The following is an 18,534-nucleotide window of genomic DNA, read 5'->3' as shown; positions in this document are numbered from 1 at the left end:
CCACACCAATCAACAAGAGGAAAAACTCCATTGCTGCACAACAGTTCCAAACTAGGAGAAAATGAGAAAATAGCAAGTGATATATGTAGAAAACACAGATGTTTACATTTATTGTGAATATTTTAAATAATACTAAGTATTTCAGCTACCTTAGTTCTGATATAACTTCTTAAGTTTCTTCACATACATCTGACTTCACAGATTTACAGATTTCTGAGAATCACCTCTCAATATGTGAGACTGAGAATTATGGTTCTCCATGATACTTAACCTGTAATAGGTAAGGACTTCCAAATCAGCCTTGGTGCCCTCCTTTGCCTCCTGGGCAAGGTGCCTGATGGCTTTGCCATGAGGTTCCTTGTTGCTGTCAATCCAGTAGAGCCAAACTTCTTCCTCATCAATGTCATCTGAAAGGATGGCACTCTCCATGGGGTTGTCTCCTTGCATTGAGACCAGTCTTGAAATAAATAACACACACAAAAATCTATGAAAAAGTTCATTCAGAAACAAGACAAGGAACTGTCCTGCTTACAAATAATGAACATTAAAGGATGCCTCCATCATTTGGGCTTACTTGGTTTGAATGAGAATGTCTGCATTGCCCGGGCTCAACATAAATTTGCAGATGAGTTCTTGAGTTACGGGTATCGCGGTGGTATTAGACACACACAGATCTGATAAATAATCCAAAAACCTGACAAGAGAAAAAAAATTAAATTGAACATTAGCAAAAAGCATCTTATAAAATCACCACCCATAATATACTTTGGGATATAATGAAACTGTCTAGATATATTTTTAATATTATTTCCATGCAACAGTTTTCTAATGTGTTGCTTACCTACTGCATCATTAGAGACAAATTAAATGTCCAATTATTTGTATTTAGTACAAATCTTGTTTCCAGAAATGATATAAGCTTGCTTCTACTTATTTGCTGATATTCATCCCACAGCACTGTGACTTGTTATATGTACAGTATCAAAACAAAGCCAGATCAAAGTTAACGCTGTACTCAGTAAAACAGCCAGACAGCACATGAATTCGGTCTGGTCAAGTCAGAGGCCTAATTCTATCTTCTAACACTTATTTGCCATGCTAATTAAGAAGATTTTGTCAAGCTGCTTGACTTCTCTGCAATCATTTCTCCCAGATAAGGCAGCAAGGTATAAGAGAAAGGCGACTTGCCATGGAGTCAGAAACCCTAACTTCTCTTTCTAGTTGGTTTGTAGGCTTCTATTTTCGCATCTCTAATATATGGATAATATTTCATGACCAGTGTACTTCAGGAGAATGTGCAAGGATTTAAATGAAACAGTGTATTAATATATATATGAACATATTCTAAAAAACTATGGCGAACTATAAAAACACAAGTTATCAGAGTGAAAATCAACCACATTTAAATACATTATCTATAAAGGGCTTTGATGTCCTATGAGATAATAACTCACGATGATACATAATTATCATAGCAATAAGTCCAACATTGTTTTGTCCATGAAAGAATTCTAACTGTACAAAAGTTCTGAAAATACAGCAATAAGCCATAATTCCCACAAGAAAAGACTGCATGAACTACTTCAAACCTTGGCTCTCGATTTCTCCTGAGTAAACTAACAAATGTTTCTATTTCTTTTGCTGTAATGTGTTTCTCTAGTAGTTTTCTGTTGTTGTGCAACAAAGCTGTGATGGTATCTTCTGCCAAAATATCATAGCCAATCTGGGACTGCATGACACAGAAATTCTTAGCAATGTATTCCTGCAAAGGAGAAGGACTGTCAGAATGCGCTGCCAAACAGCTTAGAAATAACAGGTTCTATTAGGGTCAGCAACAATGATTAATTTATTCATAAGAGAAATGCACTAAAAATTATTGTCCAAAGAAAAGCAAATAAGTAATTCTTAAATAAATAGAATTTTTGAGGAAGGAATTGCCAATATATTAATATAGACCTCATTTTAATTATAACAGAAAATTACATGTCTAGAAGTAATTTTTAATATGGTACTTAACACTTACAAATTAGAAAAAAATAAACCTAATTAAAATCACAATTTTTTATGACATGATAACTAAGTATCTCACAAGTATAACAGATGGCCCTCTTCAAACACTCACTAAAAGTCATAACCCAGGATTTTGGCATAATTACAGAAAAGAAAATGACCCTCTGACATTTTGTTCATGAAGCACGAGCTTCATACTGTTATATGAAGATCCCAGGTGAACCTAGGCTATTTCTTTTTTTTACACATACTACAATGATCTATTAAATCTTCTTTTTAAAATGATGATAAAATTACCTAGCACTTTTCATCTTTAAAAAAAAATCAGTGAAAAAACTCACAAATAAAAAGGTAAACAGGAAAAAAAGTCCAGTAAGGTAATATGATTAATCACTTTATTGCTCACACCGATTCATCCAATAGATATTTCTGGAAGGCCATTCCAGCTGTATAGTATGGTTATATAAGAGGATGTGCTTGTTTTTAGCAAACACATGTTACAGAATTGAGAGCTAGGGGTATGGCAGTAAACAAGACAGACAAGCTCCCATGGAGCTCATGTCTAGTGATAAAGGGCAGTCATTGACCTAACAAACAGGATCATTTTAGGTATTGATAAGTGAAATGAAACAAGCAGAAGCATGGGAAAAGCTGACAAATTTAGATGGGGTAGGTGCTGAAAAGGTGACATTTGACCTGGGATAGAAATGATGAAAATGATGAAATAATGGAAATGATTTTTTTTAAAAATGAGGCAATCATGGGGAGAGAAGTCATCGAAGCAATGGGAGTAGCAAGTGGAAGGTTCCGTGGTGGTGGAACCCAGTCTTCTGAGTTCTGTAATCACAGAGTGCCCGTTGCAGCAGGAAAGTCGTCAGTGAGGAGAAAACAAGAGCTGACATGGGAGGTGAAGTCCTGGAGAGCCATGTGAAACAGAAAGGTCCAATCTTAGAGCAAGAGAGAGCCACCGGGGCGTTTCCCCCATGTATGATTCTACCTGCTGCTTCTCCTTCCCACTAGCCTGCCTCTCTATTCCAAGCCACATCTCAGAACTGGTAAGCTTAACCTTCTCCACAGTCCAAAGTGTTCACTTCAGTTTCTTGGGGATTCTCCTTGGGGATGTTTTCTATGCTGGGAAAATTTACTGACTAGAATGTGTTCTTGACTTAAGTAAAACTTACTGATACTAAGAGAACATTTCATACAAAGATGGGCACAATAAAGGACAGAAAAGGTATGGACCTAACAAAAGCAGAAGATATTAAGAAGAGGTGGCAAGAACACACAGAAGAACTATACAAATAAAGATCTTCATGACCCAGATAACCATGAAGGTGTGATCACTCACCTAGAACCAGACATCCTAGAATGTGAAGTCAAGTGGGTCTTAGCTAGTAGAGGTAATGGAATTACAGTTGAGCTATTTCAAATCCTAAAAGATGATGCACTCAATATGTCAGCAAATTTGGAAAACTCAGCAGTGGCCACAGGACTGGAAAAGATCAGTTTTCATTCCAATCCCAAACAAAAGCAATGCCAAAGAATGCTCAAACTACCGCACAATTGTACTCATCTCACACACTGGCAAAGTAATGCTCAAAATTCTTCAAGCCAGGCTTCAACAGTACGTGAAGTGTGAACTTCCAGATATTCAAGCTGGATTTAGAAAAGGCAGAGCAACCAGAGATCACATTGCCAATATCCACTGGTTCACAGAAAAAGCAAGAGAGTTCCAGAAAAAAACATCTACTTCTGCTTTATTGACTATGCCAAAGCCTTTGACTGTATGTATCACAACAAACTGTGGAAAATTCTTCAAGAGATGGGAATACCAGACCACCTGATGTACTCTCTGAGAAATCTGTATGCAGGTCAGGAAGCAACAGTTAGAACTGGACATGGAACAACAGACTGGTTCCAAATAGGAAAAGGAATATGTCAAGGCTATGTATTGTCACCCTGCTTATTTAACTTACAAGCAGAGTACATCATGAGAAATTCTGGGCTGGAAGAAGCACAAGCTGGAATCAAGATTACCGGGAGAAATATCAACAACCTCAGATATGCAGATGACACCACCCTTATGGCAGAAAGTGAAAAAAAAAAAAAAACTAAAGAACCTCTTGATGAAAGTGAAAGAGGAGAGTGAAAAGTTGGCTTAAAGTTCAACATTCAGAAAACTAAGATCATGGCATCTTTTCCCATCACTTCATGCCAAATAGATGGGAAACAGTGCAAACAGTGACAGACTTTACTTTGGGGGGCTCCAAAATCACTGCAGGTGGTGACTGCAGCCATGAAATTAAAAGATGCTTACTCCTTGGAAGAAAATTTATGAGCAACCTAAACAGGATATTAAAAAGCAGAGATTACTTTGCTGAGCACCAAAGAATTGATGCTTTTGAACTGTAGTATTGGAGAAGATTCTTGAGAGTCCCTTGCACTGCAAGGAGATCCAACCAGTCCATCCTAAAGGAAATCAGTCCTGAATATTCATTGGAAGGACTCATGTTAAAGCTGAAACTCCAATACTTTGGCCACCTGATGTGAAAAACTGACTCATTTGAAAAGATCTTGATGATGGGAAAGATTCAAGGTGGATGGAGGAAGGGATGACAGAGTTTGAGATGGTTGGATGGCATCACCAACCCGATGAACATGAGTTTGAGTAAATTCCCGGAGTTGGTGATGGACAGGGAGGCCTGGTGTGCTGCAGTCTGTGGGGTCACAAAGACTCAGACACGACTGAGCGACTGAATTGAACTGATTCCCAAATAGCATCCAGCCTCCAGGTCAGACATCCTCAGCCCTCCACAGCTCAGCCCACATGCCTTTCCAGCTCACTCCCACAACCATCCTTCCAGATGGACTAAACTCATCACCGAAGTTTCCTGACTATGCACTCATCTCTCCAACTATGTAAGAGAAACATGGGACACTAACTTACCAAATGCTAATTAATTGAAAACAATTTTGTATTAAGCAGACATATATTACTGAGCCCACTGTATATTATATTATATTTTAAGACAAAAATGAGATGAAATTCTACATGAGTTGGCAACTTTAAGCTATATCCCTGGATATACCTGGGTTCCCTGTCCTCCATGGTTAGGTGTATCTTGCGATGAAACTGCCCTTCTAGGATCCATTATTCTCTTTTCAGAAATCTGTTCACTAAAATGCCAGTTCCCATACAATTTCTGAAAATGATTCTGGTTTTTTTTTGTTTTTTTTTTTAATGATTCTTATTGTATTCAAATGCTTCCTTCTCCAAGCACCCTTCCTGGGTTACCTGAGCTGAGCTCCTCTCTCTCCTGAATTCCCACAATACTGTCTTATCTCCCCTACCCACTCCATGACTCTGCCTTACATTTCAGATGCACATCATATTTTTTCCACCAGACAATGAACTCTTTAGCCTACACATGATGGGGTGTGTCACGTGTTTCTAGAAATGCCAAGAAATGTCTCATTCCTCTTTACATAATATATCCAGCATGCCTCCTTCCCATCAGGAGCTAATACCATGCACACATGAGGACTCAGACATCTTCCCCCAACAATTCTAATTTTACAAGGAATAATAAATATGTATGTCATTTTAAATACATTTACAGGTCATTTTTGTGTGTTATAAAATATTTCAATTATAAAAGAAACGTTTTGGAACACACATAAATGACCAAGAGCATTTCACTGCAAAGAAGAATTTCCCATTCCTAATTTATATGTCTTGGAACTGTAACCAAACAACTTCGCCCATACTTTAGATGTTAAAAAGATAAAAAGGAGGGCCATCCTTGAACCTGATTTTTCCGGTAGTCCTGCTGCGAATGTCTCAGCACACGGTAGCACAGCCTCAGCATGTACTTATAGGGGGCATATCTTTGATCCCCCAGATCTTCCAGTCTCAACATTGAGCCTTCTCCTGCTTTCTCCTTAAAGGGTGCTTTAAGAATCCCAAATACCTATTAAGAAAACAACAACAACTATGACTTATTCTGATGAATGGAGGTGCATGTTTAGAATTTTTTAATTTTTTTATAACAAAAAACGTTGACTCAAAAAGGCTTTTGTAATATTTGAGTAGAATTAGTGGAGAAGGCAATGGCACCCCACTCCAGTACTCTTGCCTGGAAAATCCCAGGTACGGAGGAGCCTGGTAGGCTGTAGTCCATGGGGTCGCTAAGAGTTGGGCACAACTGAGCGACTTCACTTTCACTTTTCACTTTCACACATTGGAGAAGGAAACGGCAACCTACTCCAGTGTTCTTGCCTGGAGAATCCCAGGGATGGGGGAGCCTGGTGGGCTGCCATCTATGGGGTCGCACAGAGTCGGACACGACTGAAGCGACTTAGCAGCAGCAGCAGCAGTGTAAAGTAAAAAAATAAAAGAAAGATTTTTGGGGGGATATAAGACCAACATATTAAGGGACAGAAAAATACTGCTAAAAATATTCCCCAAATTAAATGACAAAACAATATTTAAATAAAATGCTTCATTTTGTTTAGAAATTCTATTTTATTAAAATAAAAAATATTTGGGAAGTGTTCAACTTCCCTAATAAGTCAGACAGAAAAAGAAAAAAATCATATGATATCACTTATATGCAGAACCTAAAAAAAATTATACAAGTGAATTTATTTTCAAAACAGAAACAGACTCACAAACTAGAAAATGAACTATGGTTACCTGGTGGAAGGTGGGAGGGAGGGCTAAATTGGGGGTTTGGAACTGACACGTACATACTGCTATATTTAAAGTAACCAATAAGGACTTAACGTAAATAAATAAATATTTGGTTAAAAATAATAAAATTTTAAAGATTTTAAGTTTTACCAAGTTACATGAACATATTCAGATGCACTAAAATATAGTTTGACTTCAGTGGGCTTTGAAGTCAAACAACTACTTCTGTTATTCCCTATAAATTTCTAAAATCAAAACACTATAAGGAAAATCAAAACACTATAAGGAAATTTACTTTTCATCTAAAACTGACTACCTCCAAATATTGCTTTTAAACCTCTTAGTAAAAGAATTAACTTATTATTTGTATACATAAAGATGTGACCAAATCAATGAATGTATCAGCATTCAAAACAAATAAGGAGCCATATGGGCACCTGGTGATACCCAGTGACTCAGATTCTTCTTGTAAGAAAATTAGCAGTTGGGAAGTATTTAAAAAGCATTGAGGAGCATGACTCTTTTTAGGCAAGAAGACAGCAGGTAGGATCACCTGGAGATGAACTGTCAGGATGAGTAAATTATTTATAAAAGAGCACCTAGGCAAAGACATGAGGAGTCATACAAGAAAGCAGAATTATCCTCTGTAGTCCATGAAATAAAATATGAATTAAAGTTTCTTCAATAATTCTATATTCACTAAACTGTGAATTTTCTATTTATTATACTGAAGTGAAATATTTGACATATATTGGTTGAAATAATAAATCATTCAAGGTTCTAAAAGTCCTTGAAATCAAATGTTTTATACAAAAGAAATGCTAATGTTAGAAAAGACTTTGTCTCATTAGATTTGCAACCTTTATTTTATTTGAGAAAACTGTTGATTTTATATATTCTGACAATCAGCTACAGAATATTAACTGATAATGTCTACTATTTTCCTTTCCCAACTCTACAATAGCAGGTATATTAATAACATAAATTTTATTTTTTAAGGATCTTCCTACAGTCCACAGTTAAGGCAGAAGCCCATTACTTATATAGCAATTAACAGAATAAAAAGAATGCACGAAGGTAGGCATGTCCAAACGTGCATAGTATTAGGGAGTAAATTAATTTGCCGGCACATGATGAACAACTTCAGGAAGACATAGCATAGGAGCATTTCTAGACTTCCAGGGAAAAAACTAGAATACTGTAAAGAGCACTTGTGACTAATGAATAGACTGCCCTACTTTTTGAGGGGAAAATGGGGGAAGAGGAGGAAGCAGATGGAAATGGCAGCTTCCAAGCTCCCCTGGAAATTCTACTTAGAACATTATTACAGCATGTTTTCTGGAAACAGTTTGACCATGTAGGTTTTTCAGAGGTCTGTGGCAGGCCGTCTCCAAGATAGCTCTCAGTGAACCCTGCCTCCTGGAATTACTCTCTTATGGAATCCTGTCTTATTGACTGTGAGTTGGAATTATTGGCTCACTTCTAACTAAGAGAACAAGGTAGAAATGATGAGATATTAGAATTTCTAAGGTGAGGTTACAAAAAGACTATGACCTCCACCTGGAGGCCCTCTCTTCTTCTGTCTTGGATCCCTCACTTCTAAGGAACACAACCTGCCTGGTCTTGAGGCAGCCCTGTGGAGAGGCCCAAGTGAGTGAGCTGAGTAATAAATCCTCCCCTGTTTGAGCCTCGAGATGACCACAACCCAGCCAAGACCTTGACTGCAGCCTGTGAAACACCGTGAGCAAGAACTGCCCACCTAAACCACCCCCAGATTCCTAGTCCACAGAAAACCTAAGTATCTGCTGGCTTTTGACACTAAGTTTAGGGGTAATTTGTTATACATCAATACGTAACTAATACAAGAACTTTCCTGATACTATAATTCAAAAGATAAAATATGCAAAGTCACCTGTGCCAATATGTTCTGTTCCCTCATTAACTTCTGACGTTCTCGGTTTGGCTTGGTGATAAGCACGTCTAGAACGTCTTGTCCGTTGTTAGGTACATCAGCAACAAAGAAGATAAGGTCTTCCAGTAACTTGGTTACAAACCTATCATAAAAAGAAAGGGAAATATTATGGTGTGCTTAATCTTGGAAATATTTGTAAATAAGCACTAAAACATTAAAAAGTAAAAGTATTTTATAATAAAATCATTTAATGAAATAACTAATACAGTAAATATTTACTTAAATTAGCTGCTGAGTCACTTCAGTCGTGTCCGACTCTGTGCGACCCCATAGATGGCAGCCCACCAGGCTCCCCGGTCCCTGGGATTCTCCAGGCAAGAACACTGGAGTGGGTTGCCATTTCCTTCTCCAATGCATGAAAGTGAAAAGTGAAAGTGAAGTCGCTCAGTCATGTCCGACTCTTGGCGACTCCATGGACTGCAGCCCACCAGGCTCCTCCATCCATGGGATTTTCCAGGCAAGAGTACTGGAGTGGGGTGCCATTGCCTTTTCCCATTTACTTAAATCTTTGCAAAGAGCATCCCTTCTTCAGTTCCACCAACCCCTACTCCTACCTCCAACTCTAATCAAGTATTTGCAAAGACAATTATGAAATAAAACCCCATGAGTCCCAAAATCAGAGGTGTTGAGAGGATAACACCCATCAGCAGATGCTTTTTCATGACTGACTCACAAAGAAGGGTATTTTGGCTTTATGAGAGAACAGCTAAACTAAATTCTTAAACTCAAATTTGTTCTTTTTTATTATCAACTCAACTACATTTTCTAATCTTTACCACATTACAATTTCTCTCTGTACAGAGTAGGAAAAACTTAAATGACCTGCAAAGAGAGACAAGAGCAAGCCATCATATCTCTAAATTGTTCTGAAAGTATTAACTGATCTATACAAATCATAGCACCCTAAAATCATACACTAATGTTTACCTTTAATTCTACATTTTGGCTATTTTTTTTAACTATTACTTGAACATTAGTGGCATCTGGCACCTTCCTCCCTTAGCTTTCTTCTTCCTCCTTCCTGTGGTTTATCATTTCCTGTGTGACTCTTTTTTGTAAAATTCATACAGGCACTACACCACCAGAGAACTGCATCATATATGAATTTTTTAATACTACAAAAACTATCCAACAAATATTTAAGTAAACTTTATCCAAGAAGATGTCATATAGATGCATGATGGAATGCTACTCAGACAGAAAAGAATGAAATAGTATCATCTGCCACAACATGGATGGACCTAGAGATTACCATTACTAAGTGAAGTTCAAGTCCGACAGAAAAAGACAAATACCATATGATATCATTTGTATGTGGAATCTAAAATATGACACAAATGAATTTATTTACAATGTTTTAACATTTAACAGAAACACAGACATGGAAAACAAACTTATGGTTACAAAAACAGGCACAGGGTGGGGGAGGAATAAATTAGGAGTTTGAGATTAGCAGATAAAAACTACCATATATAAAACAGATAAACAACAAAGTCCTACTGAAAAACACAGGGAACCATATTCAACATTCTATAATAAACCATAATGAAAACGAATATATTTATATATAACTGAATCACTTTACACTAGAATCTAACACAACATTGTAAATCAACTATATTTCAATAAATAAGCTTTATCCATATACATCAGCATAATTATTCACTGTTATTAGAATGATCAATCAAGATCACATCAACAAAAGAACTACAATTTAAGAGATTCAGTGACTCTAGAAAAGTGCGGAATGTATTCCGTTATGAAGCACCTTGATCTTACCTCCAGATTCAACTCTTGCAAGGGAGTGGAGCCAAGTGGATAAACCTATAATCCAGAATTTAGCCACCACATCCAAATTCAGCGCACCTCCAAAGTTCATAAACTTACTCCAAATTCCAGAGATATGTTTTCTTGTGTGCCTATTTTAAATTTTAACCCCATCTGTTTCTTTTCGACAAAATGTCTTAGGAATAGGATTCACTGACATAGCTTCTAGGGGCACCCACAGAAATGTAAAACATGATTTCTACACATCAAAATGTGGTGTGAATTTCTTTCGAAATTGTGACTCAACATCTTCTAAATTATTCTGTTGTCCTTAACAGCAATAATAAAATATTTATTTTGAGCTCAGACTTCTTCAGCAAACTAAAATTGAGTTGAGCTTCAAGGGCTCAATTTACAAGTCCAGTCCAAGCATAAATATATCGCATTTTCTTTTTAGAAGTATTGGGTTTGTTTTTTTTTTCTCTTGCTGTTTAGAGGATATTGTATTCAGATGTTTAGTTATTTAAGAAAGTGCAACTCTGGGAGCAACTACAAATGCCTCTGCTTCAAACTCTTCCAGATGGCTTACAAATGAATGATGGTGGAGATGCAGATGTAGAGAATGATCTTGTGGACACAGCAGGGGAAGGAGAGGGTAGGACACATTGAGAAAGTAGCTTTGACATATATACACTACCATATGTAAAACGGATAGAGTGGGTAGTTGCTCCATAACACAGGGAGCCCTGCCTGGTGCTCTGGGATGACCTAGAGGGGAAGGATGGGGGGCTGGGAGGGAGGCTCACGAGGAAGGGGGATATATACACACATATATAGTTATGACCGATTCTCAATGTTGTACAGCAGAGACCAACACAATATTGTAAAGCAATTATCTTCCAATTAAAAATAAATTAAAAACTGGTGATAGCTAATGGAATGATGATGAAGAAAATTAACAGTCTTGACTGAGAATGACTATACATTAACCTTATTTGCAGAGCCCACCTCCCCTAATGATGAGGCAATGATAGTCAAGAAAATGAGTCTTCTCTTTTGACCTCCAAAACTGTTGAAACCTTATTTTTGTCTTTTCACCTCAAGCATCCCATCTGTGGCAAATAAAACTGATTTTTTCAGTTTAGACCAAATTACAATTCTGTACTGGGAGGTGAAAGTGAAGTCGCTCAGTTGTGTCCGACTCTTTGTGACCCCATGGACTGCAGCCTACCAGGCTCCTCCGTCCATGGGATTTTCCAGGCAAGAGTACTGGAGTGGGTTGCCATTTCCTTCTCCAGGAGATCTTCCCAACCCAGGAATTGAAACCAGGTCTTCTGCATTGTAGGCAAACGCAGGTCCTTTAATCACTCAAACTTATTAATTTCCTTTTATTAAAAACTTTTTGTGTGAATTTTATCATATGCACCCATGATAAACAAAATATATATTTAAAAAAGACATACCTAAAACATAACAAAAAACAGTCAACCAGGAACGAAATAAGAAACACAGTGATGAGCAAGGATAATATTCAGTACTGGCAAGACAACGGGGACCGAAAGCATATGGCAGGGAACTAAACTAAAGACACAAAAGCAGAGACTAAAGCAAGGTGTCTCCATCTCTTAAAGGAACCCTAAATGTATTGTGACCCCCTGTTCCAGTCCCGGCTGTGCAGTGCGTGAGTGATAGGAGGAAAGAGAGGAAGCACACAGACAGGACTGGACTCAACCACCTGCAATCTCCATGGCCAAAGCCTCAAATTACCGGGGGACACAAATTCTCAGCCCTCACTATCAGATCGGGCTCTGGACTTGTTGAGATGAGCAAGGTGGAAGCAACCATAAAACTAATAAAGAAGATGAGAGAATGCAGAGAGAGAATAAGAAAAATATTTCCACTCAAGAAGAACCTGCATATTTAAATTTCAAAGCACAAGAGAAAAACTGACATTAAGAAAGCCATCCATCATACTGAAAAACCAGGAGGCACTTCATCACCAAAAAAATGCAAGTAACAGTACAATTTCAAAATAACTTTTAAATCAGTGTGTTTCCAATCCTCAAAGAGTTAAGAAAACAATTATATACCAAAGAAGACAATATACCTAAAAGAGGGCAGATACAAATGAAGAAAATGTGGCTATGCAAAAGAATCAATAGAAATCTGAGAAACAAAATTATAATCATTTAAATAAAAATATAATTCATGAAGGTAAAATACTACACACACATTCTAAGAAAATGTGGTGACTTATAGACAGTATCAAAAAAATCAATCTAGGAAGCAGGACAGATTTCAAAAGGCAAGTTATAAAAGGAAAGTTAAGAGATAAGGGAGATGAATTAAGAGGATTCAACACCCATCTAATAGGAGTTCCAGAAGAGAGGTAAGAGGAAAAGATAAATATTTGAAGGAAGATGGCTGAATATTTTCCAGAATTGAATAAAAATATAAGTATTCTGATTAAAAGTATATCCTAAGTGTCAACTGGGAAAAATAAAATTAAAAATTACTTGTAAACACATTGTAGTGAAACTTTAGGACATCAAAGACAAAAGAAAAAATCTACAAAATTATCAGAAAGTAAGCAAAAATGCCAATAAAGAGTAATAATTCTTAATGGCAAGATACAACAGAAAATAATTGTTAAAACTTTAAAATACTAAAGAAAAAGAATTGTCAAGCTGGCATTTCATACATAAAGTATCAGTTTAAAAAGGAAGTAAAATAAAGACATCCCCAGATAGATTCATAAGATTTATAACCTCATTGAACAGACTAAAGAAAAAATTTCAGCAAAAAGAAAAGTGAACCCAGAGAGGACTGAAATGCAAGAAATAAAAGCAAGTAGAACAAAAGGTAAAATACATTCATAAATATAATTAATAACTGAAAAATAATTTTAGGAACTAAATTTTCAGGAAAAAAGTGATACATCATAATTTAGATGACATAAGTAATTTAAAGAATAAACTCAGAACTATGCGTCTAGACAACTATTGCCCCCCTAAAAAAAAGATGGGAAGTAGAATAGCAGAGAATAATCAAAGCATTCTGAAGTATTTTTCTCCCACGAGAGAAAGAAATATTTTCAAGTTGTGTAAAGAAGAAGATATAGCTGAAATGTATGACAAGACCATATGGGCACTTGCAAAAGAATAGGAACAGGATCTATAGCTTCTAAACCAGAAGAAAAGTAAAAATGGGGAGAAAATACAAACTTAACCACTCCAACAGAAAGGAAGAAAGAAGAGGGAAAAGAAAAAAAGCTATACAGGAGAAAGAATATAACAAAATACGATACCCATTGGTATTCAAATAAGTCCAAACACATTATTTAACAAATCAAGGTAATTAAATGTTAACAAATTCAAATAGACTATCAGATTATATTTTTAAAATCCAGCTCTTGCCTGCTCAGAAGACATTAACAAAGCAATATGACTGGCAAATCTGAAACAAATGGATATCGAAAAAAAGGCATCTACTTGAACACTAAACAAAGGATAGCTGGTGTCAAGACAGGAATATCAAGCAAGTAAAATGCCTGTGACCCGGCAATCCCACTGCTGGGCGTATACATTGAGGAAACCAGAAGGGAAAGAGACACGTTACCCCAATGTTCATCGCAGCACTGTTTATAATAGCCAGGACACGGAAGCAACCTAGCTGTCCATCAGCAGATGAATGGATAAGAAAGCTATGGTACATATACACAATGGAGTATTACTCAGCCATTAAAAAGAATACATTTGAATCAGTTCTAATGAGGTGGATGAAACTGTAGCCTATTATACAGAGTGAAGTAAGCCAGAAAGAAAAACACCGATACATACTAACGCATATATATGGAATTTAGAAAGATGGTAACAATAACCCTGTGTACGAGACAGCAAAAGAGACACTGATGTATAGAACAGTCTTATGGACTCTGTGGGAGAGGGAGAGGGTGGGATGATTTGGGAGAATGGCATTGAAATATGTATAATATCATGTATGAAACGAGTCGCCAGTCCAGGTTTGATGCACGATACTGGATGCTTGGGGCTGGTGCACTGGGACAACCCAGAGGGATGGTATGGGGAGGGAGGAGGGAGGAGGGTTCAGGATGGGGAACACGTGTATACCTGTGGCAGATTCATTTCGATATTTGGCAAAACCAATACAATATTGTAAAGTTTAAAAATAAAATAAAATTTAAAAAAATAAAAAGGAAAAAAAAATTCAAAGGGAAATGAGACTGCTATAGGAAGATATTAACTCTGTATCAGAAGGACATCTGATCTGGTGATCACATGTTGGATGGCCCCTGCTCTAGATTCTGAGCTCCTATCTCAGGGAACTGGAACCAATACTCAAGCCCGTAAATTGCATGAAGATGTGAATGGAGCCTGTGCTGTTCATGGCTGCACTGCCACCGTGAACAAACTGTCCTAAGAATACTACACAATTTTAACAAACAAGGAAATCCTGTCACATATGACAATATGAGTGAACCTGCTTTGTGAAATAAACCAGTCATAGAAGGACAAACACCGCATGATTCCACTTTGCTCCTTACTGTGAAACTATGTTTCAAAATGCTTATATCAATTATCTCCTGGAAAGCAAGGAGATCAAACCAGTCAATCCTAAAGGAAATCAGTCGTAAATATTCATCAGAAGGACTGATGCTGAAAGCTTCCAGTATTTTGGCCACCTGATGTGAAGAACTAACTCAGTGGAAAAGACCCTGATGCTGGGAAAGATTGAAGGCATGAGGAAAAGAGGATGACAGAGATGAGATGGTTGGATGGCATCACTGACTTGATGGACATGAGTTTCAGCAAGCTCTGGGAGTTGGTGATGGACAAGGATGCCTGGCGTGCCACAGTCCATGGGTTCACAGAGTCGGACACGACTGAGCAACTGAACTGAACTGATACTAATTATCATTTCACCAGCTGTCATGAGAATTTCAGTGTGTGAATGCCTGGGAAATTGGTAATTTCTTATTTTTCTTATTCAAATTGAAAGGTATGTAGCAGACCATGAAGTGGATAAATACAGAGAATGCTTGCGCTCTGGTGTATTGGAAACCTATGGACTTTAAAAACACACATGATTAAATCCCCCATTTACAGTGTGACCTTACCTGATTGGCTTAAACTTTCAATTATCCTTTATGTAGAATGGGAATAATGTCCATATCAAGGTTGTTTGAAGGACTAGAGAAATATATTTACAGTACCTAACATAGTACCAAATAAAGTAGGGATGAAATGGCTGATGGCTATCAGTATCACTCTTTCTTACTCATTTCCAAAACAGAATGAGTGGAGGAATCAAAGATCTAGTTTCTTCGAGTGTCTTTGAGCGAGTTACAAGGGCAGAAAGCTACACTTTTGCAGACTGTTTGCTGGTATTATATAACATGTTTGCTTTGTGGGACTTGAGCAGAGAAATGTATCTTGAATAAATAAGAACAAAAAAGCATAAAACTTTTAGGGCTTCTAAAACTCCAAACCCAAATATCAAATCAAGTGCATCAAAAGGCATCTCTTATGAAACATTTAAAAGGAAAGGTCAGAAAGTAACTCAAAACAACTGTGTTCAAGCCAAACTAAAATAGAAAAATGTAAACATTCCCCAGATTTTAATGTTACTATTTTCATTTAGGCACCAGGATCTGCTCATTGAGAAGCAGGTGTGCTGCCATGGAGACCATTCTACGTATTTCCTTAGAGTCATTCATTCACCTGAGAGCTACTGCAAGAGTTCACAACTGACTCTTGATGATTTAAAAGTTATTCTAGCTCATGCAGCTCAATACCAGAAAAATAAACGACCCAATCAAAAAACAGGCGAAAGAACTAAAAAGACATTTCTCCAAAGAAGACATACAGATGGCTAACAAACACATGAAAAGAAGCTCAACGTCACTCATTATTAGAGAAATGCAAATCAAAACCACAACAAGGTACCATTTCACACCAGTCAGAATGGCTGCTATCCAAAAGTCTACAAGCAATAAATGCTGGAGAGGGTATGGAAAAAGGGAATGCAAAACAGGACAGCCACTATGGAGAAGAGTGTAGAGATTCCTTAAAAAACTGGAAACAGAACTGCCATATGACCCAGCTATCCCACTGCTGGGCATACACACTGAGGAAACCAGAACTGAAAGAGAAGTATGTACCCCAATGTTCATCCCAGCACTGTTCTCAATAGCCAAGACATGGAAGCAACCTAGATGTCCACTGGCTGATGAATGGATAAGAAAGTTGTGGTACATATACATGATGGAATATTACTCAGCTTTAAAAAGAACATATTTGAATCCGTTCTAATGAGGTGGATGAAACTGGAGCCTATTATACAGAGCAAAGTAAGTCAGAAAGAAAAACATCAATACAATATATTAACGCATATATATGGGATTTAAAAAGATGGTAACGATGACCCTATATGTGAGACGGCCAAAGAGACACAAATATAAAGAATAGATTATTGGACTCAGTGGAGAAGGCAAGGATGGGATAATTTGAAAGAATAGCATTGAAACATATGTATTACCATATGTGAAAGAGATGACAGTCCAAGTTCAGTGCATGAAACAGGGCACTCAGAGCACTGGAACAACCCAGAGGGATGGGATGGGATGGGAAGGGAGGTGGGAGGGGGGCTCAGGATGGGGGACACATGTACACCCGTGACTGGTTCATGTCAATGTATGGCAAAACCCACCACAATATTGTAAAGTAATTAGCTTCTAATTAAATAAATTAATTTAAAAATATGAATGATAAATAAATAAGTAAAAGTCATTCTAGAAAGGTACTAACCTCCTTTCATTCTGGGTTATTGTGCCATTTTCCAGCTTTTTAACTGTAGTCGCCAGCACTTTATTTGCATCATTGGCAAAGTCTAAATCTCGGACCTCGGACAGTGGGACAGACACAATGGCAAATGCTTCTTTATCTTCTTTTGTCTGGCAAGTTCCAATCTGCAATGTGTTTTTCCATTAAGATTAGTTGCTTTATTAAAAAATGATGCAATACTCCTGAAGTACTAACACATCTTAGTACTGCAGAAGAGGTACAAAACAGAAGTAGATGATCCAAACACAACAATTCCTACAAGCATAGCCCACTATGAAAAGCTGTAGAGACACAGATCTCTCCTGCCCATTTCCTGCCTTGTTCTCAAAGCCCGACTGGCAATGTTTCCCTTTTACCCTTGCCCTTTGCTTCAGTTTCAACAGAGGAGAGGAAATGCCCTTCTGGAATCTTCTTCCCTTCCTACATGCTGCTCCCATTCTCTTGGTATCTCTGTTGCATCTTCTTGAATCACAGCCCTGCAGTGACCTGACTGGTGCACATGAGTCCTTGATGAAATCCAGTGCAACAATCTCTAATATTGACAAAGTGCAGTTGTAAGAACATGTCAGTCATCCCCTAATCCTATTCATACAACATCTGGATGAAAAGTAAACCATTCTCAGAAACATTTACCTTCAACATAACAGGCCTCTCTTCATCCGTGTCTATGGGGATGCTAGTACTGGTTACCCATGTGTTTGTACATAGATGTCTTAACCGCACATATGAGTTCCTAAAAGAAAAATAATATTTAAAAAATGGTTTATAAAAAATTAACACACTTAACATTAACATATTTAACAGTTTCATACATGATATGAATATAAACATATTTTAGGCAATTAGTGAGTATAGATCAGTCACATTTTAAGGGAAAATCTGACTACAGACTATTTCAAAGCATGCAGTATTATTACCTAGGCCGGTGGTTCTCAAAATCTAGACCTTGGACCAGCACCATCAGCATCACCTGGACACTAGTTAGAAATACAAATTCCAAGGTTTTATCCCAGTCCACTGAATCAGAGAATCTGAGCCTGAGGTCCAACAGTGAGTATTTTACCAGCCTCTCCAGGAAATTCTGATGTATACAAAGGTAAGAAGCACTGACTGTGACCATCTCAGTTATAATGGCTGTCTCACTGTAGTCCCTTCTGTGGTTTAACCATTTGCACATGCAAATATACAGTGTAGTCGATCCTCAGTAATTGCAGATTATGTACTTGTGA

The 18,534-nt window shown here is 37.3% G+C and overlaps 1 protein-coding gene across 3 annotated transcripts in view; it reads right to left on the bottom strand.

The window, feature by feature from the left end:
• ITPR2 (inositol 1,4,5-trisphosphate receptor type 2) overlaps nucleotides 1-18,534 on the bottom strand; it is a 591,729-nt gene that overhangs the window by 397,333 nt on the left and 175,862 nt on the right. For all 3 annotated transcript variants that reach the window (XM_024991354.2, NM_174369.2, XM_059886107.1), the window contains 7 exon segments: nucleotides 17,939-18,038; nucleotides 17,270-17,430; nucleotides 8,616-8,757; nucleotides 5,820-5,981; nucleotides 1,590-1,762; nucleotides 575-694; nucleotides 272-457 (listed from right to left, as the gene is read on the bottom strand). In XM_024991354.2, the coding sequence (XP_024847122.1) occupies nucleotides 272-457; nucleotides 575-694; nucleotides 1,590-1,762; nucleotides 5,820-5,981; nucleotides 8,616-8,757; nucleotides 17,270-17,430; nucleotides 17,939-18,038 (1,044 nt within the window).

This window comes from Bos taurus, chromosome 5 (assembly GCF_002263795.3).
Source record: "Bos taurus isolate L1 Dominette 01449 registration number 42190680 breed Hereford chromosome 5, ARS-UCD2.0, whole genome shotgun sequence".
Classification (NCBI taxonomy): Eukaryota; Metazoa; Chordata; class Mammalia; order Artiodactyla; family Bovidae; genus Bos; species Bos taurus.
Note: the sequence above shows the minus strand (reverse complement) of the source record. Positions and strands in the feature narration are given on the sequence as shown.